The 24,043-nt window shown below is 34.6% G+C and overlaps 1 protein-coding gene across 1 annotated transcript in view; it reads left to right on the top strand.

Annotated features, from left to right (window-relative positions):
* The window catches only part of LOC114331354 (leucine-zipper-like transcriptional regulator 1), a 75,694-nt gene that overhangs the window by 29,202 nt on the left and 22,449 nt on the right, over positions 1–24,043 (top strand). The window contains exons 6-8 of the mRNA XM_028280902.2: positions 3,829–4,043; positions 10,190–10,376; positions 15,872–16,130. Coding sequence (XP_028136703.1) covers positions 3,829–4,043; positions 10,190–10,376; positions 15,872–16,130 — 661 coding nt within the window. The remainder of the gene's footprint in view (positions 1–3,828; positions 4,044–10,189; positions 10,377–15,871; positions 16,131–24,043) is intronic.

Genomic DNA, 24,043 nt, shown 5'->3' with positions numbered 1-24,043 from the left:
TTCTGTTTTCTGACAGCAGTAAAATGTATTTCGAAATAAATAAATTATATACATTCTTCTTTTTGTCTCAATTAATTTAATTAAAAAAAATTTTTGGCCACCCTGTATAAATAATTATGTTAATGTTTACATTAGTGAATAGAGAATTGAATTACCTTTCAAATGAGCTATCACACGACCCCTATTCCTATTTAAAAAAAAATCACCGATTGCGTCATCACGCCCAGATGGATGACGTCACTAGTATGATATATACGCCAAAAAATTATTATTTAAAAATAAAAATCGAGCTGATTCGTAATTTATCTCCAGAGTCTCCCATTCTCGAGAAAATGAATTTATTTCAACTCAAACGTCCTCACTGTACCTATAACTTCAGAGGCTTATATCTCACAACTATAATTTTTTGGAGCTACGCGCCCATGAAGTCTTTTGTTCTACATATCAAGGACTACCAGAATCCAAAGTATCAGAGCATTTGACAGAGAGCCATTTCCCATAAGGTTTCTGCGGGGTCCTTTCTCACCTTTAGTACCAGGCTTGGATTATAAGCTTTCATTTGACACCTCATTTGTCATTATATCTGGTACATTGACGGAAGAATTACATTCGCGATCGGACGGAAAGACGGACAGACAGCCTCGCTAAGATTTCTCACCTTTAATAACATCTTTGGATTATAAGCATTTATTTGACACCTCATTTTTCATTGTACCTGGTATAGTGACGGAGCAGTTATTTTCGCGGTCGGACGGACCGACGGACAGACAGCCTAGTTCAAATTTCTCACCTTTGGTACCATCCTTGGATTATAAGCTTTCATTTGACACCTTATTTGTCATTCCACCTAGTATAGTGACGGAGCAGTTATATTCGCGGTCGGACGGACCGACGGACAGACAGCCTAGGTCAAATTTCTCACTTTTAGTACCATTCTTGGATTATAAAGGACGTAATTTGGGAATTCCCCGCATGTAAAAGTCCTTACATGTTCGTCAAATTACTTTCGACTCGGCTAAATTAGTGTAGGCTAGGCCGTACTAGGCGAAGGATTTCCTGGCTGAAAAATCTACGTACGTGGTTCAACACAACCACTACAAATCTTTTATGAGCAGCAGTGTGAAAAGTAGAGATTGCCATGATGGCCGCCAACATCCGAAACGGATAGGCACTACAAGAAGAAGAAGAAGAAGGCCGTACTAGTTTATCCTAGGCCAAACTATGTGACAAAAATGTGATAATTCTTTTTAAAATATTACCTACGATAAAATCAATCTAAAAAGGTATTCCCGACAAAACTAATTTGAATGGAGAATAATGCATTTTGTTGTCATTAAAATACTTGTCCGCCGGCGCCACTGAGTAAAGATCGAATTGTCGGTCGCACTCCCTACTTCCAATCAATTTTAAATAGGGAGTCACGTGTGTCTGACGTCAGCAGTCTACGAAAGTAAGTGATACGCCCACTTAACATTGCAATGTGCTTCAACTGATAAAACAGCCTTAATGCCATAGGTTGACCAATTTGTCGTTTTGAAGACGTCTCCTAGTGCTAGGTTGAAAAGCTTTGGCGATATTACGTCTCCTTGTCTCACGCCTCTCTTAATAGGGATGGGATTTGTATTTTCGTCTAGTTGTACTATCATAGTTGCATTTTCATATATATTATGTATTAGTTGTCTATATCTCGAATCTATTCTACAATTATTAATAGCTTGTTCTATGGCCCACATCTCGATACTATCAAACGCCTTTTCATAGTCTACGAAGGCAAGAAATACGGGTAGTTGGTATTCATTTGCCTTCTCTATCAATGTTCTCATTGTCAGCAGATGGTCTGATGTACTATATCCTTTGCGGAAGCCAGCCTGTTCCACTGGTTGGTAATTGTCCATTTTGTAGGTCAACCGGTTGTTAATAATTCTCATGAATAGTTTGTATACTTGACTGAGCAACGATATCGGTCTATAATTCTGTAGGTCACATTTGTCCCCTTTTTTGTGTAAAAGTATTACTAGACTTTCGTTCCAGTCTTTAGGGATCTTGCTATTATGGAGACATTTATTAAATAGCTCTGTTAGTATAGGGATTGTTACTGTTTTGCTTGTTTTCAAGAGCTGGGCAATTATACCGTCCTGTCCTGGAGCTTTATTATTTTTTAGTTCTTTTAAAGCTCTTTCTATTTCGAATCCCTTTATATTTGGTAGTACTTCTGATCCCACGTTTTTTATTTTTCTTTTGACGTTCTCCTTTGTTGATTCATTAGGCTGGCTTTGCGAGCTGTACAAGCTTTTGTAGAAGTCTTCGACTATTTTTGTAATTTTATATTTGTCCTTCTCTTCCTTACTATTGGCGTCTTTAATTTTGATGATTTTTTGAACACCCAGTGCCGGTCTTAGACATTTTAAGCCTCTGTTGTTTTCAATGACTCGCTCTATTAAGTTCTCGATCCATTTTTTAAGTCGCGTTTTAGTTCTTTTCTAATTGTTTTATTAAGTTCTATGTATTCTTGAGTATGGCGTTTGTTTTGCGTTAGTAGTTGTCGTCTTTCCGTCATTAGTTGTTTAGTTTCGTTGCTTATTTTGTCTTCTTTAGTACTTGTTTTCTTTGCGACCTTTAGTCCGGCTTTGAGAAGGTTCTTATTGATGTTTTTGTTAATTTCGTCAATTTCATCTTGATTATGTGAAGGATCATATTTGAACTTATCCGCTAAGACCTCTCGGAATTGCTCTTCATTTGTTTTTACTTTAAAGGCATCTATTCGAGTTTTTTTTTTAAATATTCTTTTTCTCTCTTCTTTCATGTTAATATTTATTTTTGCTCTAACTATACGATGGTCACTACCCGTTGTTACGTTGTTGATTGTTGTTACGTCTTCAAATATTCTTTTGTTGCTTGAGAGAAAATAGTCTATTTCATTTTTGGTGGTTCCGTTAGGTGCAACCCATGTCCACTTTCTGTTTGGTTTCTTTTTGTAGAAGGTATTCATAACATACATGTTTTCTTGTTCCAGGAATTCCATAAGTTTTTCTCCCCTTGTGTTTCTTGTGCCGAAGCCAAAATTTCCAATCTTGCTTTCAGAGTCTTCAATCTTACTTCCAATTTTGGCGTTAAAATCTCCCATTATTATTATTTTGGATTCTCTGTTGGTGTCTATAGCTGTTTTAAGATCTTCGTAAAAAGTATTTATTTCTTCATCAGTTGCCTTTTCAGTTGGAGCATAAACTTGCACAATCTTTAATTTGGTTTTTGGATTTAGTTTTAAAATCTTGTATGTAACCCTGTCTGAGATGCTGTCAATTATTTGAATTTGTGATTTTCTCTTCTTGTTGATTAAGAAACCTACTCCACCGTATGTATAGTCTTCATTGCCTTTATAATAGAGCCTGTTGCCTGAATGTAAGTCCACATACCCTTCACCCCTTCTTTTAACTTCTGATAGTCCCATTATATCCCAATTCATATTCCCTAATTCCTCTTCTAGTTCGTAGAGTTTTTCGTCTTTTGCCATGGAACGGATGTTGTAAGTTGCTATATGGAGTTGCTTGTTGTTCTTCTTTTTCAATGTCGACTGGATACCAAGGCTACCAATTCATATAGAATGAATAAAGTAAAACTTTCTGATGGTCATACATTTGTTTGTTAAGTTTTCAATAGAATAGCAATGTGAATCATGCACATAAAATTTCCGGCTTTATGCTAATGATAGGAAATGGGGGGTGGGGAGGGAGCATTTGTATTGGAGCAAATAATAACTCAAATATGTTTCAATTCAAAATAAAATGTTTTGTACTATTATGTATTTATTTATACTGTTTGATGTTATAGATTCCAATTTTCAAGTTATCCAAAATGCACCCTACATGAAGATTATGGAAAATTGCTTGAAACAAGAATGTTTTGTGATGTACAATTCTTGGTAGGCCCGGAAGAACAAAAAATAACTGGACATGTAGCATTAGTGGCTGCAAGATCTGGTTATTTAAGGAAACTGATTCGGCAAGCAAGAGAAAACCGGGATTTGCATTTGGAAAGGTTATTTGGTAAGTGCTCAAATCACGAAAAAGTAAACTTAAAAATAAAAATAAACTATTATAAAATATTATTGAATACGAAACCTATGGTTTCATTTGCCTAACCATATTTGACTTTGATGCTAAATAATTTTGAAAGAAAAGATGAAAAAAACTGCATTATAATGATAGTTTCCCTTTATACCTGTAGCTAAGAGAAGGAGCCCGAGAAGACGAAGACCCAAAATAAGGTCCCTTGATGACAGATCATAGATGATAGAATAATAGAAAATAGAAATAGTAAATATACCCATTGATAGAATAGCAGAAAACAGAATAGTAAGAATATCTGGAGACGAATCGATAATAGAGCCATGAGTCATTGGACGACCTAAGAAAGGCGGGTGTACATGTTTGGGAAATATCGAAGATTGAGCAGATACTTTCTCTATTAATAATAATGAAGAAGAAGACTTGCTCAAGGATATATCATGTTAAAATATGATAAGTTGGGCTTACCTTTACATTTGAACAGCAAATTACTTGTACTATCAAGTAATCCGATCTTCCAGACTAAGTGTAAATATTGGATCACTTAGTCTTCTAGCACTTAACCAGAGATTATCATGAGTAGCGAATGGAAAACAAGGAAAAATTTAAGAAATGAATAAATGTATTGAAAATTTCTACATAAGGTTACACATACAGTTATAACAAGAATTGAAATATAGAGTCAAGGAAAGGAGAGTATCATTTTTTTTAATAATGTTTTGTCACCACGGTTCTTGATGGCAATCCTCGTTCGATTTGACATATAACTGATCACATTTTGGATGTCACTTTGGGAAAAAGTGATATATTGCTCAATGAGAGCCATTGCAAGCCCTTCATATATTATCGTATTAGGTATGCAACATCTTATACATCTTTTGAGCAGACTCCATATATGCTCCATAGGATTAAGGTCTGGGCTTTGAGCAGGTCAGTTGACTTTTGGAATACCAACCTCTTCAAGACCCCATGTTACAATCCTTGCTGTGTCTTCCGTGCAATCTTGCATTACCAAAAAGGCATTGCCAATAAACCCAGCGTATGGTATCAAATGATGTAGGATCTCAGGTCAGGAATATGTGCGCTATTAAAGCATTTGTAAAAATTTTATAAGGACGAGATCCGTGTGTGCCTCAACAGAAATCCCTGTCCAAAACATTACTGAACCATCACAAAAGCAACACGGTGTGACCGATTGCAGGCACAGTATAACGTTCTCCAGCCCTTCTATAGACTTATTTCGAACATTTTTTCCATAAATTGATATTCTACACTTATCCGTAAACAATCCTTTTTACAATTACTTATATATTGCCCGATACGATGGTAACTGTGAAGCAGAAGTTCGGAGAGGTATTGGTATGGCAAAAAATGCGATGAGTCGCCTAACTAAAGTTTGGAAAGACAAATCTATCTCTCAAAATATCGAGATGAGACTGGTGAATGCTCTTGTATTCTCAATATTTCCGTACGGGGCAGAGACTTGAAATCTTCGCGCACGCGAGCGCCAAAAAATTGATGCCTTTAAGATGTGGTGCTGGAGAAAATGCTGCGCATACCTTGGACACCTAAAACAAAAACGTTTCCATTCTAAACCAACTCGAGATTAAAAAAAGGCTGTCCACAATATGTCTTCAACGAATTCTGCAATTCTTCGGTCACGTGGTTCGCAAAGGTGACGATAGTTTGGAGATATTAATTATTGTTTCTGGAAACGTTCCGGGGAGAAGATCAAGAAGACGATCACCAACTAGATGGTTCGACCAAATTAAGAATTCAGCTGGAAACTCATTCTGAGAAGCTCTTAGAGCAGCTGAAGATAGAGAGCAATGGAAAAAAATTGTTAGGAATATTGGAAGAAATCATGATCCTCAGTAATGGGGAAACGACAAGATACATATATATATATATATATATAACAAGGAGACAAGGAGAGGTTAGCGCGAGTTAATAAATATCGGCATGGCTCGCAATAAGTATGAAAAACAAAATATGCACAAGGTGGAATGCAACCATAGACACGTGTTTCTGACTTATTAGTCGTCATCAGTATGATATAGCTAAACAGGAGCAATGCAACCAATTTGTGGCTATAATGTTAGAAGACTCTCAGGATTCGAGAGCAACAACTAACAAATCCACGGAGGAAGCTACAGCTACCTGAGGCAAGGAATGCCAAACGTTTAGAACGTTTTAAACAATCAAACAAGGAGAGGTTAGCGCGAGTTAATAAATATCGGCATGGCTCGCAATAAGTATGAAAAACAAAATATGCACAAGGTGGAATGCAACCATAGACACGTGTTTCTGACTTATTAGTCGTCATCAGTATGATATAGCTAAACAGGAGCAATGCAACCAATTTGTGGCTATAATGTTAGAAGACTCTCAGGATTCGAGAGCAACAACTAACAAATCCACGGAGGAAGCTACAGCTACCTGAGGCAAGGAATGCCAAACGTTTAGAACGTTTTAAACAATCAAACAAGGAGAGGTTAGCGCGAGTTAATAAATATCGGCATGGCTCGCAATAAGTATGAAAAACAAAATATGCACAAGGTGGAATGCAACCATAGACACGTGTTTCTGACTTATTAGTCGTCATCAGTATGATATAGCTAAACAGGAGCAATGCAACCAATTTGTGGCTATAATGTTAGAAGACTCTCAGGATTCGAGAGCAACAACTAACAAATCCACGGAGGAAGCTACAGCTACCTGAGGCAAGGAATGCCAAACGTTTAGAACGTTTTAAACAATCAAACAAGGAGAGGTTAGCGCGAGTTAATAAATATCGGCATGGCTCGCAATAAGTATGAAAAACAAAATATGCACAAGGTGGAATGCAACCATAGACACGTGTTTCTGACTTATTAGTCGTCATCAGTATGATATAGCTAAACAGGAGCAATGCAACCAATTTGTGGCTATAATGTTAGAAGACTCTCAGGATTCGAGAGCAACAACTAACAAATCCACGGAGGAAGCTACAGCTACCTGAGGCAAGGAATGCCAAACGTTTAGAACGTTTTAAACAATCAAACAAGGAGAGGTTAGCGCGAGTTAATAAATATCGGCATGGCTCGCAATAAGTATGAAAAACAAAATATGCACAAGGTGGAATGCAACCATAGACACGTGTTTCTGACTTATTAGTCGTCATCAGTATGATATAGCTAAACAGGAGCAATGCAACCAATTTGTGGCTATAATGTTAGAAGACTCTCAGGATTCGAGAGCAACAACTAACAAATCCACGGAGGAAGCTACAGCTACCTGAGGCAAGGAATGCCAAACGTTTAGAACGTTTTAAACAATCAAACAAGGAGAGGTTAGCGCGAGTTAATAAATATCGGCATGGCTCGCAATAAGTATGAAAAACAAAATATGCACAAGGTGGAATGCAACCATAGACACGTGTTTCTGACTTATTAGTCGTCATCAGTATGATATAGCTAAACAGGAGCAATGCAACCAATTTGTGGCTATAATGTTAGAAGACTCTCAGGATTCGAGAGCAACAACTAACAAATCCACGGAGGAAGCTACAGCTACCTGAGGCAAGGAATGCCAAACGTTTAGAACGTTTTAAACAATCAAACAAGGAGAGGTTAGCGCGAGTTAATAAATATCGGCATGGCTCGCAATAAGTATGAAAAACAAAATATGCACAAGGTGGAATGCAACCATAGACACGTGTTTCTGACTTCGTCACTGAAACGTTCTAAACGTTTGGCATTCCTTGCCTCAGGTAGCTGTAGCTTCCTCCGTGGATTTGTTAGTTGTTGCTCTCGAATCCTGAGAGTCTTCTAACATTATAGCCACAAATTGGTTGCATTGCTCCTGTTTAGCTATATCATACTGATGACGACTAATAAGTCAGAAACACGTGTCTATGGTTGCATTCCACCTTGTGCATATTTTGTTTTTCATACTTATTGCGAGCCATGCCGATATTTATTAACTCGCGCTAACCTCTCCTTGTTTGATTGTTTAAAACGTTCTAAACGTTTGGCATTCCTTGCCTCAGGTAGCTGTAGCTTCCTCCGTGGATTTGTTAGTTGTTGCTCTCGAATCCTGAGAGTCTTCTAACATTATAGCCACAAATTGGTTGCATTGCTCCTGTTTAGCTATATCATACTGATGACGACTAATAAGTCAGAAACACGTGTCTATGGTTGCATTCCACCTTGTGCATATTTTGTTTTTCATACTTATTGCGAGCCATGCCGATATTTATTAACTCGCGCTAACCTCTCCTTGTTTGATTGTTTAAAACGTTCTAAACGTTTGGCATTCCTTGCCTCAGGTAGCTGTAGCTTCCTCCGTGGATTTGTTAGTTGTTGCTCTCGAATCCTGAGAGTCTTCTAACATTATAGCCACAAATTGGTTGCATTGCTCCTGTTTAGCTATATCATACTGATGACGACTAATAAGTCAGAAACACGTGTCTATGGTTGCATTCCACCTTGTGCATATTTTGTTTTTTATATATATATATATATATATATATATATATATATATATATATATATATATATATATATATGAAATAAACGAAAGGATTTCTCTGGTGTACAGAAGAAATCCTTTCCGTAGCGGCCGTGACCATGTGAATTCAAAGTCTTGATAAAAGACTATGAAACGACAAAAGATACCTCTTTGTATCACAGATTTGTCTACAAAGCCACGTTATTCGCTACGCATTCCTCAATAACGGAGAAACCGTGATAATATGAAAGAACGGCGATTGCATTTTATTACACTTCGACCACCACCGGTATTCTACACGACGTGTTTCGCAGGTTATGTCAACCGCTCGTCAGGAACACCTAGGTGAAGTGGTCGAAGAGGAATAAAATGCATGGGGCCTTCCTGGTAATAATAAAATACCAGACTTCAGTACACTAGGTACGGCATCTATATGAAATAAACGAAAGGATTTCTCTGGTGTACAGAAGAAATCCTTTCCGTAGCGGCCGTGACCATGTGAATTCAAAGTCTTGATAAAAGACTATGAAACGACAAAAGATACCTCTTTGTATCACAGATTTGTCTACAAAGCCACGTTATTCGCTACGCATTCCTCAATAACGGAGAAACCGTGATAATATGAAAGAACGGCGATTGCATTTTATTACACTTCGACCACCACCGGTATTCTACACGACGTGTTTCGCAGGTTATGTCAACCGCTCGTCAGGAACACCTAGGTGAAGTGGTCGAAGAGGAATAAAATGCATGGGGCCTTCCTGGTAATAATAAAATACCAGACTTCAGTACACTAGGTACGACATCTATATGAAATAAACGAAAGGATTTCTCTGGTGTACAGAAGAAATTCTTTCCGTAGCGGCCGTGACCATGTGAATTCAAAGTCTTGATAAAAGACTATGAAACGACAAAAGATACCTCTTTGTATCACAGATTTGTCTACAAAGCCACGTTATTCGCTACGCATTCCTCAATAACGGAGAAACCGTGATAATATGAAAGAACGGCGATTGCATTTTATTACACTTCGACCACCACCGGTATTCTACACGACGTGTTTCGCAGGTTATGTCAACCGCTCGTCAGGAACACCTAGGTGAAGTGGTCGAAGAGGAATAAAATGCTTGGGGCCTTCCTGGTAATAATAAAATACCAGACTTCAGTACACTAGGTACGACATCTATATGAAATAAACGAAAGGATTTTCTTCTATACACCAGAGCTCACACGTCATCACCATGACAACGCGAAATTAAGTATATTTGATTATATGAAAGTGTGCCAAAAAACAGTGCGAAAAAGTAAATCCCATTGTTACTTCACGCACACTTTAAACCCTTCACCGTACTGCTATCTATAATGACAGTTTTCACAAACTAAAAACTTGAGATAGAGTAGATAAAGCATATTATTTCTATTCTATTCTAAAACTCTTTAGAATGAGACAAAATTGCATACAGTTTTCAAAATAAACATTTCCACGAAGCTTCGTTGATTCGTAAATATAATGAGTTCTGAGAATTTGGTGGTTTAATAGGTATTGATAAATTGTTTATTCTCTTTACAGGTTCGGTCTAGCTTTGCAGTACACGTGATAATCCATTTAATTAATTAACAAAACAAACTTTTAGGCACACCGAAAGTTCCATTTACGGACATTCCTCTACTAGAAGTAAAATTACCGGATGCAGACCCCGAAGCTTTCGAAATGGTACTCAACTATATTTATATGGACTGCATTGATCCAACAAAACAAGCCAGAGAGGATGAAGATCCGTTTTCGAATAGAATTGTGCTCAGAATGATGGACGTTTACAGGTAAATATGTCAATATTTACACAGAGTAATTTATAAAATATTATAAAAGATATATAAGTTAAAGACCATCTTAATGGTTAGTGTGATTGTAAACATGTGCACATGGGCTCCAGAAAATATGTGCTTTTATTGTGAAATACGTTAAACTTAGAGGAGAAACTTATACCTATCAAAAGGAAAATTCCAGGACTTTCTTATGAAATGTTGAGCTCAAAAATATAATAAGATTTGACATCAATATTGTAAATATTAAGCAAGTATTAAATTGATAGTAATTAAGGAAGACTGATAACAACTGACTAAAAACTGATCTGACTTTTTTGTGTCATTACCAATTTTTTTGAAGATAATTAGAATTAGGCCAGGAGTTGAGGTGACTGATTATTAAGATAATAAGACATTATATTTGGAAGATGGCAAGTGTATTTCCATTGAGTGTATCACTTGTTGCTCATGGGTCCATAAGGGATGCACGGGTTTGACTAAAAGTGAATATGAAAAAATCTGTGCTGACTTTCGCAAAACTAAATCGCATAACTGGGAATGTAAAGTATGCAAAGAGACGGTGGTGAAGAGATTATCTTTGAATTCTGCTTCAAATAGCCGGAAAAATTCGGTTCAAAAGAAATTGCTGACAATGGAAAACAGGTGCCCAATGCTGATTTTTCAAGTCTACTGTGCAATACTGTGGATGCTGTAGAGAGTGAAACTGCAATCAAGGATGAAATAAATAATTTATTAAAGAAAAGTACCACTACCAATAAAGATGTACTAGTAGTTATTGTTCACATAATTAACCTATTGTTAAATCAGAGGACTGAAGTGCATTCAACAATAGATACAATTAAAGCGTCTGTAAAATCTAATGAGGCGAAAGTTGAAACTTTAGAAAAGAAACTTGAAGGGTTACAAGAAAAAATTGAAACCATGTGTGGAAATGGAAGTGAAGAGATAAGAAATCAAAGTGTATCTATTATCAAAGATGAGCAAGATATGTTCCTGGAATTAGAAGAAAGAAGTAGTCGATCTAAAAATATACTAATCTATAATGTTGATGAGAGCCAATCTAAGGTTACTAATGAGAGAATAGATCATGACAAGACAAATACTCGAGAAGTACTAACGAAACTGTAGGTTGGAGCAACTGAGTTTAAGGTTTTGAGGGTAGGACGTGGTAATAGCAGTAGTGACAGGCCAAGACCACTTAAGGTAATTTTTCAAAATAATACCACAGTGATTGCATGTCTTAAAAACAAACATAAGTTGAAGCCATCGAGCATATTGATTAAATCAGATCTTACTCAAATGCAACGAAATCATCTCAAGAAATTATATGAAGAACTTGATAGGCGTAGAAGAAATGGTGAATCAAACTTGGCAATACGATACAAGAATGGTAACCCGTTTATTTCAAAAGGTAAAAGAACAAAACCACCAGAATCCAAAAAACTCCCAAATGCGAACATAAGTATGAATAGTCTATCACTTTACTACCAAAATGTGCGTGGTCTGCGTACGAAGTTAAAGGACATATATTTGACATCCTGTTCAGCTACATATGACGTTATTTTCCTAACAGAGAGTTGACTTGGTCCTCAAATTAAAAGTAATGAAGTTTTCTGTGATTTTTATACCGTATACCGTCGTGACCGTGATCATATTTCCAGCGAGAAATCAAGAGGAGGTGGAGTGTTAATAGCAGTTAGAAGTGATATCAGTTCTTGTCTAGTGGAAATTGCCAGTTCAAATGTAGAATAGGTGTTTGCTGGAATTGCTATTAATTGCATTAAGTATGTTTTTGGCTGTGTCTATATTCAGCCCAGATCTAGATTGGATGTTTATTCCAATCACATTGATACTGTAAAGCTAATTATGAATAAGTATAAAGATTCTAAACTAGTATTATTTGGGGATTATAATCTACCAAATCTAATATGGGACGGTGAGAGGACTGCTAAAAATATAAGTAATGTTACTGAAATTTTGTTTTGTGACGAGTTCAATTTTTTAGGATTAGGTCAATATAATTATTTTAAGAACCAGTATGACTCAATTCTGGATCTGTGTTTCTCTGATACTTATTTAAATCTAAAAAAAGCGGAAGCTTTAATGACGTGTGACAGGTATCATCCCTCACTTGAAGCATTAATATTATTTGATAATCAATATTTCAGTTGGGAAACTAATATTTATTATAACTTTCACAAGGCGGATTATGGTGCCTTGAATAATTATTTGCTTCAGATCAATTGGATTGAGTTGTACTGTTTAGAGGATGTAAATGACATTTTAGATGCTTTTTATTCCATTATTTGGAACGCAATTGAACTTTTTGTACCAAAGATATCTGTAAAAAGATCGAATTTTCCTGTTTGGTTCTCATCTGAACTTAAGAGTAAAGTCATTGCCAAAAAGATTGCGCATAAAAAATATAAAACTACAAATAAGTGTCACCACTATATTGAATTTACAAATTTGAGAGATGAATGCTCATCACTCACTAAGCAGTCTTACAATGCTTACGTTTCAAAGATGGAAGTGAGAATGAATGAGAACGCTGGAGAATTTTGGAAGTTCATCAAAAATAAAACCAACGGACATGGTGCTCTCCCTGTCTCTATGTTTCTAGGTGAGGAAAGTGAGAATGACAAACAAAAAATAACAGAGTTGTTTGCGAAACATTTTGGTACTGTATACAGCACTTTTAATGGTAAATCTCTGGATAACCTGGAGTGTAATGAAATTTTCTCACAACAGCTGGAGGTGGAAATTAGTAACCTCGAAGTCACATTTGACAATTTACTGAATGTGTTGTTGTCATTAAATGTCAATAAAGGGGCTGGCCCTGATTTGATACCGAATTTGTTCCTAAGAGAAAGTGCAGTGTCCTTGTGTGAACCATTAGTACATGTTCTTAATAAATCTCTCCAGACGAGAATTTTCCCGAACAGATGGAAACATTCCTTTGTGTGTCCTATTTTCAAGGCAGGAGATCATAGTGATATCAAAAATTATCGGCCAGTTTGTATTCAGTCAGCCTTATCTAAAGTATTTGAAAAAATGGTTTTGCCAAGTTTGGATGATTGTTTTAGGAACATTATTACGAACAACCAACATGGATTTGTAGGCGGACGTTCTACTCTCACTAACCTCTTTTTGTATATCGATAGTATAGATACAGCAATGGATGAGGGTTACGAGGTGCACTCTATATACACCGATTTCAGTAAGGCCTTTGACCTACTAGATCATAATGTCTTAATTACAAGGCTGAGAAACTTTGGTATCACTGGTTCTTTATTAGCTTGGTTTACTTCGTATTTGCAAGGAAGAACATTGCAAGTAAGATCAGCAGGATGTGTTTCTAATGGATTTGTAGCCGTGTCAGGGGTTCCGCAGGGTTCCCATTTGGGTCCTAAGCTTTTTCTGTTGTTGGTAAATGATATTGGTAGGAACTTTAAATCTGAATATCTGATATTTGCAGACGACTTAAAGATATTTAAATGCATTAGGTCAGAATCTGATTGTGAGGGTTTGCAGAGAGACTTGGATTCTTTAGTACATTGGTGCCAGGAAAATAATCTTAGATTGAATGCTTCGAAATGGTCATATACTATTTTTTCACGTAATAAGACCACCAGTGATTTTAAATACAAGATAGGAGATGTGGATTTATCTAGGGTTCAGGTAATTAAGGATTTAGGTGTGTTACTGGATAGTAAGCTAAGTTTCGTGTACCATTATGATGCCATTATTGCGCGTGCTAATCGGACATTAGGGTTAGTCATCAGAATGTCATATGATTTTAATAATTTGTTTGTAATTGTGAGATTGTTTTTGAGTTATGTTCGTTCATTACTAGAGTATTGTTCAGTAATTTGGAGTCCAAGTTATGAGAATCACAAATATCGAATTGAATCGATTCAAAATAAATTCGTTAGATATCTGCGGTATAGATTAGGTACTAGAGGAATGCAATTTAATTCCAGTCAGGTCATGCAGATGTTTCATTTGCACCGTCTAGAGGATCGCAGGCGATACTTTGACCTTAATTTCGTATTTAAGGTGTTAAATGGTATTATTGTTGCACCTAGTATTCTGGGTCGAATATATTTTTATGTTCCAGCTAGGAATTTGAGAAGATGTCCCTTGCTATCCGCTAGATCGTGCAATACACGTTATGCAGAAAATATGCCTTTAAATAGAATTGTTTCTAGTGTAAATGAGTTTCCAAATATAGACTTTATGGGAGTCACACTAAAAGCTTTTAAAAGGACTATTTCACGTGAATTATTTTAATTTGATTTTGATTTTTTGATATCGTTAGTTTAATTGTAAGTAATGTAAGTTAACTTGTGTTCAATGTTTAATTTTTACTTTTAATTTTAATTGTAAAAGTGAGTTTTCCGTCAATAAATATTAATTTAATTATATAAAAGTTATAGTCGAAATAATCGGACAAGTACTTTTTACTTTAATAAGTTACTTTTTCCTTAAGTAGGTACTCCGATGTGGCTTTTCTTTTGAATCCCTACTATCTCTTACTTTTTTGTACACATTGAAGCCATCATATTTTTTTGTTATAGTTTTCCATTTCTTCACATTGGATTTTAATCTATAACTCTTTGGCATCTTTTACTCTTGATTTTTTACGTCTTGCGTTTGATTGATCAATTTAGATAGATAGAATAATTGCATCGGTTAATTTAAGAGCTGGAAGACCTACTTAGAAGAAAATTTAGAATAATTGCATCGGTTAATTTAAGAGCCGGAAGCGGAATGGGACGTTTCATCGCCGCCGGTTCATCGCTGCCGTTTCGATGCCGCCGATTCTTCGCCAGTCCATTTCATCGCCGTCTGTTTCATCGCCGTCTGTTTCATCACCAGTTAGTCAGTTGATTTTGTAGTATGGGAGATAACACGACACGACGTTAAATTCAGTTTAAAACTTATGACAATTAAAAAGATACAAAATAATATTATATTTACTGTTCTATTTCTACTTCCCCTAAATTTGATACTAAATAGTACTAAATTTGTAGTGTTAAATGGCCTTTGTAGAAATATATATGTTCAAATTTATTTAGTATTAGGTTGGGTTAGATTAGGTTAGGTCATTTCCTAGAATTCCTAATTAATATTAAAAATAAATAATACATGTAACTGGTCGGAAATTCGGAAATAAATCAGTTAGCGATTAACTGACTGGCGATGAATAGGCCGGCGATGAATCGGCCGGCGATGAACTGGCGGCATCGAAAGGGCGGCGATGAAACGTCCTAGACCTAGCTGGAAGACCTACTCAGAAGCAAATTGGGACATCCTTTAGTTTTAAAGACCTAGTGAGAGGAATAATACGAGACTTAAAAACAGAATAAAAATCATTACAATATGTACTGAGGTACACGATGTTAAACGCTTGATCAAACGATTTGCTGTGCTCTTCAATTGGCATGATTGATTTTTTGTTTGCCTGACTTGTCGTCATCTTTTAGGTTGGCAGTACAATTCAACATGGCACGATTAGAACATCTTTGTGTTCAGTACCTAAATGCAACAATTTGTTTAAAGAACGTGTTGGTAGCGTTACACAACGCAGATCAACTTCAGTTAGACTTCATCAAAGAATATTGCTTGCGATTTATCGTAAAAGAAAGTAATTACAACCAAATAGTCATGAGTTCAGAATTTGAGTCTCTAGAAAGAAGTCTGATGGTGGAAATTATAAGAAGAAAACAAATGCCTCAATACAAGGTATGTAAAACATTTCAAAATATATTTGGTTTGGAAATGAAACACAGCTTATATTTCAATTCGTTTCAGAGGTGACCAGCATCCTCTTACGTACCGGGTGATCAGTTAAGGGTAGCGAGCGGCCATATCTCATAAGATATTGGTCGTATAGAATTGAGAAAAAAAAAATCATGGTAAAAGTCGCCAAGAGAAATTGCTGGAAATTATTTTCGAGTTTATCAAACGTCCGCTTGAGGGCGTAACAACCAACACAAAGTAGAAAAATGGGATTTTTATAGAATTTTGTCCAATGAAAGTTTATCGATGATATCATTTTCATATTAACAGACCATTTCCCTACATTTTTTGTCTAAAACGTTTTGTTCTATCTATCAAAATAAAGCGGTGGGGGAAGTTCAATTGTTTTTTTAAACAAACCAAGATTTCTTCCGTTTCTTTTGACCGATTTTAGAAAACTTAGGCTCATATGAAAGAGCATAATTTGCACTACAAAACTCTTATTTGGTTTTTAATTTTTGACGTTTTCTGTCGCCGCTAGATGGCGTTAACTGAAATGGTAGCAAATTTTTGAGTTTTTTTCAAAAAAAACAAATGTAATGATATATTAATTTTTATATATTTTAAAAGAGGATAAATTTCTCTATAATTTAATGAAAATAATTTATTATCTACCTTTTTTTGAACCGTTGATATTGACCAAAATATAATTTTATTACATTAAAAAATGGCACGCCACTGTTTTTTATCAAAATAAAAATCAGTTTTGTAATCTCTTATTAGTTGCTAACAAAAAGAACCTCTTGACTTTTTTTCGTTAGACAAACGGTTTTGGATTGAAAAAATAAAATAGGTTTACATACTGATAATTATAAGGTTCAAAATTATTTTTAAATATTACATCTCACAATAATAAAATTATTACCTATTATTTTTATCATTAATAATTATTTAATTAGCGAGAGAATGCATTAGTTCATAATTTATTAATAATAATAATTATTATTATTTCATAAATTAAATTAAAAATCAAACTTAACTAACATCGCATTTAAGCGAAGCAGGCCATGATCTACGAAACTGAAAATAAAATGAAAGAAAACACCAAATTGTCAATCACGCTGATATTTATTTTGACAGTTCCTGCCATTGACATCTAATTTAATGTTATGTAAAAAGTATTTTTACAACAAATCATGCCTTTTACGAATGAAGAAGCCTTTGATATGTTGAGAATTTATTTTCAATGTTTTGAAAATGCGGCGATTGCTTCTAGGCAGTATGCACTGCGTTATCCCCTCCGTAGACGGCATTCGAGAATGGTTTTTCGTCGTTTAGCCTTACGTTTAAGGCAACATGGCCAAGTGCAACCAACTCCAACTTTGAGAAGAAATCGTAGAGTAAGAAGAGAAGATAACATTATAAATGTGTTGGCTTATATTCATGCAGACCCCCATTTAAGCATAAGAGAGATCTCCAGATATTTAGGAATATCCTATGGCTCAGTGCAAAAAATATTAATGGATTTTAAAATGCATCCGTATCACGTCGTGATTCATCAATCCTTAAAAGAGACTGACTTTGAACGTAGGCTCGATTACAGCTACTGGCTTAGAGACTTCATTAGGGAAAACCGTCTTATTTTGTCACAAATATTATGGACAGATGAAGCATCGTTTAGCAGTAATGGCAAGGTAAATCTGCATAACATGCATTACTGGTCGGACACTAATCCACACTGGTTACGTGAAGATTATCAGCAGGGTCGATGGAGCGTTAACGTCTGGTGCGGTGTTATTAATGGTACTATTATCGGTCCGCACATATTTAATGGCAATCTAACCGGTGACATGTATTTGAACTTTTTATTGAACGATTTACCAGGACTCTTAGAAAACGTGCCTTTAGAAGTAAGAAGAAACATGTGGTTTCAACAAGACGGATGCCCGGCACATTATTCTCGAAATGTGCAAGATTTTATGAACAGGCATTTTCCTAACCGTTGGATTGGTAAAGGCAGCCTATTTTTCTGGCCACCACGGTCCCCTGATTTAACCTGCCTTGATTTTTATCTATGGGGCCGAATAAAGGATTTAGTGTATAAAACTCGACCAACTACTCGAGAAGACATGATAGTCCGAATTCAAAACGCGATAAATATTATACCAAGAGCGGAAATTGAGGCAGCTGTCAACTCCACCCAGAAGAGATTGGACCAGTGCATTCAAAATAACGGACAACATTTTGAACATTTACGACAAAATTATTAATTTAGTTTTAACGTTTATTTTTAAAGTTCTGTGTTCTTGTTTTTAGTGTTACTGCTCTTGCTGTTGTTGGACAGTTTTATTAAGATTTTTTTCCAAATATGTAAATTAGTATGTTTCGAGATATGGGCGCCCCATGTAAACATATCTTATTTTTTCAATCCAAAACCGTTTGTCTAACGAAAAAAAGTCAAGAGGTTCTTTTTGTTAGCAACTCATAAGAGATTATGAAACTGATTTTTATTTTGATAAAAAACAGTGGCGTGACATTTTTTAATGTAATAAAATTATATTTTGGTCAATATCAACGGTTCAAAAAAGGTAGATAATAAATTATTTTCATTAAATTATAGAGAAATTTATCCTCTTTTAAAATATATAAAAATTAATATATCATTACATTTGTTTTTTTTGAAAAAAGCTCAAAAATTTGCTACCATTTCAGTTAACGCCATCTAGCGGCGGCAGCAAACGTCAAAAATTAAAAACCAAATAAGCGTTTTGTAGTGCAAATTATGCTCTTTTATATGAGCCTAAGTTTGCTAAAATCGGTCAAAAGAAACGGAAGAAATCTTGGTTTGTTTAAAAAAACAATTGAACTTCTCCCACCGCTTTATTTTGATAGATAGAACAAAACGTTTTAGACAAAAAATGTAGGGAAATGGTCTGTTAATATGAAAATGATATCATCGATAAACTTTCATTAGACAAAATTCTATGAAAATCGCATTTTTCTACTATGTGTTGGTTGTTACGCCCTCTAGCGGACGTTTGACAAACTCGAAAATAATTTCCAGCAATTTCTCTTGGCGACTTTTATCATGATTTTTTTTTTCTCAATTCTATACGACCAATATCTTATGAGATATGGCCGCTCGCTACCCTTAACTGATCACCCGGTACGTTTCACACTCTTTAGGGTTCATCGGAGGGGCACTATGCTCTACTTTCCCCGTATGATGATCCCTAAAGAGGATGAAACATACATAAGAGGATGCTGGTCACCTCCAAAACGAATTGAAAGCTGTTGTTTTAAATTTCGTTTAAACATACGAAATAATTTAAGAGAGTTGAATTTTTTCTTTTGTAAGAAGCAATACCTCTCAGACATAATTTTGAGCAATACTTTGTGTAAAAGTCAAGATAGTTTTTACTCTCAAGAAACAATACTTTGTTCCTCCAAGTTTTTACGCAATACTTTGCATAAAATATAGTTTTTTGCACTGATTGTGAGAAGCAATATACGCCAGTCAATGGGAGCAAGAATAGGATATTACCTCCGAATTCTATCCTACTTCATGGATTTTAATGGAATTTTGGAAATAGCCTCTACTTATCTCACAATTCAAAGTCTACCCTATGCCGATGTGTGCTTTTATCTTGGGGGTGGTTCCCACCCCTTCTCAGGGGTAGAACATTTTTGGTTGAAATAACTACGGAATTCGCTAGAGAACCTAATTCTAAGCAAAAACTGTTCTATAATTTTTTTTTGAAAACTCAATACTTTTTGAGTTATTCGTGGTTGAAAATTGGACATTTCCATTGAAACATAACACCTTTTCGAACGGTTTTTTGCGAATACCTTAAAAACGATGCATCTAACTAGGAAAACTATATAAAATATTTTTGTAGGATATAAAAAGACAAAGAGACACTTGCCTTCATAAATCTTCTAGTATACACAAAGAGATATCGTAGGTGAAAAGAGTTTGTTTTTTTGGTACATGCTTAAATTGGTGTATATAACTTGAAATAATAGAGAAACGGTCGATTTTAGGTGTATAATGCAACCAATACCTTTTATAGTGCTTGAAAAGAGCTTTAAAATGAGCAATATCAAAGGTCCATTACATTCAAACTAAGCGAGATATTCTGCAAACAAAATTGATAACTAATGTACTTTACGAAAAAATGAGAAATAATTTTAACCCCCATCCACCCGAATGTAAATGCATCGTTTTACTTCTATAATACCTTTTATTATAGTGCTATTTCTATGTTCAAAAAGTTGGAAGGGATGAAAATAAATGGTTTTTGAAAAAAAAAATAAGATCAAATTATAGAGCGCATTTTTAAATTTTCTTAAAAATCTTCCTTTTTCTCCATGTAACTTGAAAATGATAAGAGATACAGTAATGAAAAATGAAAACGAAATTTTTATCTAAAAAACCCTACATTTTTGTGGGGTATCTTTTTTCGTATTTCTTATCATTTTCGAGTTACATGGAGAAAAAGGAAGATTTTTAAGGAAATTTAAAAATGCGCTCTATAATTTCAACATACTTTTTTCAAAAATCCTTCATTTTAAACCAATCCAACGTTTTGAACATAGAAATAACCCTATAATAAAAAGTATTTTAGAAGGAAAACGATGTATTTAAATTCTGATGGATGAGGGGTTAAATATACTTCTCATTTTTTCTTAAAATACATTAGTCATCGATTTTTCAGCAGCATATCTCGCTTAGTTTGAATGTAATCGACATTTAATACTGCTCATTTTAAAGGCCTTTTTAAGCACTACCAAGGTTATTAGTACCATTATACACCGAAAATCAACCGTCTCTCTGTTATTTCAAGTTTAATACACCGATTTGAGCATGCACCAAAAAACAAACTCCTTTCACCTACCATACCTCATTTTGTATTATAACTAGAAGATTTATGAAGGAATGAATCTCTTTGTTTTTTTATAAGCTACAAAAATATTTTACATAGTTTTTTGTTAGATGCATAGTTTTTAAGTTATTCGCAAAAATCCGTCCGAAAGGGTATCATTTTTCAATGAAAATGGCCAATTTTCAACCACGAATAACTCAAAAAGTATTGAGTTTTCAAAAAATAATTATGGAACAGTTTTTGCTTAGAATTAAATTCTCTAGCCTCTTCCGTAGCTATTTTGTCCAAAAAATGTTTACCCCCGATAAGGGGTGAGAACAACCCCAAAGATAAAAGCGCACATCGGCATAGGGTAGACTTTGTTTCTTGAGCTATTCCCTACTTACTGTGAAAATATCAAGTAAATGGATTTAGTAGGATGGAATTCCGAGCCAAATACCCTCATTGACTGCCCTATAACGTCAATTTGTCATTATAATGTTATACTTGTAGGTCATGAAGGTAGATTTTAAGATTAGCAATAAGTGACAATGTGTAAGAAAATAATAATTCACCGTGCTCTGTCAGTCACTAAAAACTTCAAGCAAAAAAGTCATTGAATTTTTTCTTTTGTAAGAAGCAATACCTCTCAGACATAATTTTACGGAATACTTTGTGTAAAAGTCTAGATAGTTTTTACTCTCAAGAAACAATACTTTGTTCCTCCAAGTTTTTACGCAATACTTTGCATAAAATATAGTTTTTTGGACTGGTTGTGAGAAGCAATACTTTGTTCTCACATTTTGTACTCCAGATAACACAATACTTTGTGCTACCAGTAGACAACCTCAGCCTCCACCCTTTGTGATCCGAAGACAAACCTTTTTTGCGTTTATTCTTATAAGTTTTGTATCACGGATTATTCACAACATATCTGTTTTTAAGTAAGTTTTTAAGTTAAGAGGCTACAGTAGCGATCAACAGGTAACAACAAACGCGTTTCAAGATTGCGGCTGTAATTTTGAATATTTTGTCGAGATATTTAGCACACATATTCGTAATGTAATAAAGAATGGCGGTACAGAGTCCAAATTGAGAAATATATTAGTATGTGAAAATTACTCTGTAATTAAATACAATATTTAAAAAACGAGCCTGTACCGCCATTAAGAAGAACAAAAAAATAAACTTTCTTCAAATAAACTTTTTTATCCCATGCCTAGATTTTGTGTAATCTTGGAACTACTAAAATTTGTTATTTCTAATAAGAAATCGAACGTATTATAACTAATAACTAATTAGGCAACATAGAGAAATTTTCACTGTCATTTTGACAAAGCTGCGTCAGATTTTCTCTAATCTGTTCTGTCATCTTTAACGATATCTGTTCAGTGCAGTAGTGTGTTAATTTAAGAATTCTTTATTGTTGTTTCATAGGAAATTAGTGTTTATTCATAGTTAATTTAATATATTTTTGTTGTTGTTGTATAAGTGTTGGCCTCTTTGAAAGAATAGATTGTTGTTAATTGTGAGTTTTAGTTATATGTACTTAGATAGGTAAGTATATTTTACGTAAAAATATTTCGAATTCTAATGCGAGTATCTATATAAAGTTTTAGGAGGATTTTTTATTCTAAAAATATTATCAATAGTTTAACAAAATGGGAAAAGTAAATCAAACGACAAATAAAGTGAAACCGTCCAAGAAAAAGTCCATTAAAAACCGTGCCAAAATTATGCGAAAATCGAAATTTGTTTCGCTTCAAAACGAAGAATGATTATTTATTATTAGATATTTCATGCAAATACCTATCTTAACATAATATTTTCACCCATTTTGGTTTATTTTTATAAATATTTATTTACTAATAATAAAATCGTTTTCTATTACTTCCATTTAGCGCGACTATGATATTGTCAAAATATTAATCTTAGATAATGTCAAAGTTTACCACTGTTGCCAAAGTTTATGATACTATCTCCCGAAGTTATATTTGGTTGCTACCTGTTGATCACTACTGTTGGCTCTTAAGTTATTGTTACATTTATTTCTAAAGTTCAGCTAGAATAGGTTTCAGTTTTTTTTTTCATTTAACCATATATTTTTTGTACTCTTGTTTGCTATTATTATTTTTTCTCATTTAAAATATACAATTGTCCTGGTTATACGTTCTTTTTAATTTATCTTTGCTTAGTGGAATTATATGTCACCTCATTTTTCTCATTAGTACCTTTGCCATCCACAGTTTTTCTTTTGAGGCCCAATATTGATATTTCGAAATTAAAGCAAGAGTTCTTCTATTTACATTTCTGCACCTGTGTTTGTACATGTCTAATCCAAGATCTTTTCAAGATATTTGGACACTTGGTTAACTCAATTGTTAACAGCTGTCTTTTATTATCTATCTGAGTACAGGGAACCAAAATTCGTTGGAATTTTTACCTAGATGAATGGTGTCCTGGAATAAGATTGTGAGATTAAGATTTTTATAAGTATCAGAAGATGAATTAATATTAAACAATGTCCAATATTGAACTGGGTCAAGATTTTGTAATATCGACTAACATTTACCTTCATTGTTTATTTAAATATTAGGTGTTCTAAATATTGAGCCATGGGTGCTGAATAAGCAACCCGTGGATGATTACAATAACATAGTTCGATTGTTAAAAATAACATAATAAAAGAACAGAATAAACTTGTTGTTCGTCGAGGTAAGATGTTTCATTCTCCCTTAGCTACTTAACATTGAAAAGAACCTGAAGTATTACCAGCCTTAGCTCCCAGGGTGACAACACATATCAAGTTATATTAGAATGGACATGTAATGGAATGCACTCTTAGATTCCCCGTCTTCGTCTAATTCATCGTTTGTTTGCTTTGCAAGTTTATAAAGCACGAAGTCGGGCTGTGTACTAGAACTTGGTTCCAATAGAAGCCTTTAGTTCTTAGGATTTAAAACTTCGAACTGTTTTATATTTCAAAATAAACGGTTTCGTTTTGATTCAAATCGAGTCTCTTGCCATCCTCTGACACTGTGTTTCTGGGTC

The sequence above is a fragment of the Diabrotica virgifera genome, chromosome 1 (assembly GCF_917563875.1).
Source record: "Diabrotica virgifera virgifera chromosome 1, PGI_DIABVI_V3a".
In the NCBI taxonomy this organism is placed as follows: domain Eukaryota; kingdom Metazoa; phylum Arthropoda; class Insecta; order Coleoptera; family Chrysomelidae; genus Diabrotica; species Diabrotica virgifera.
The sequence above is the reverse complement of the archived record's forward strand: the minus strand, read 5'-3'. Positions and strand labels throughout refer to the sequence as shown.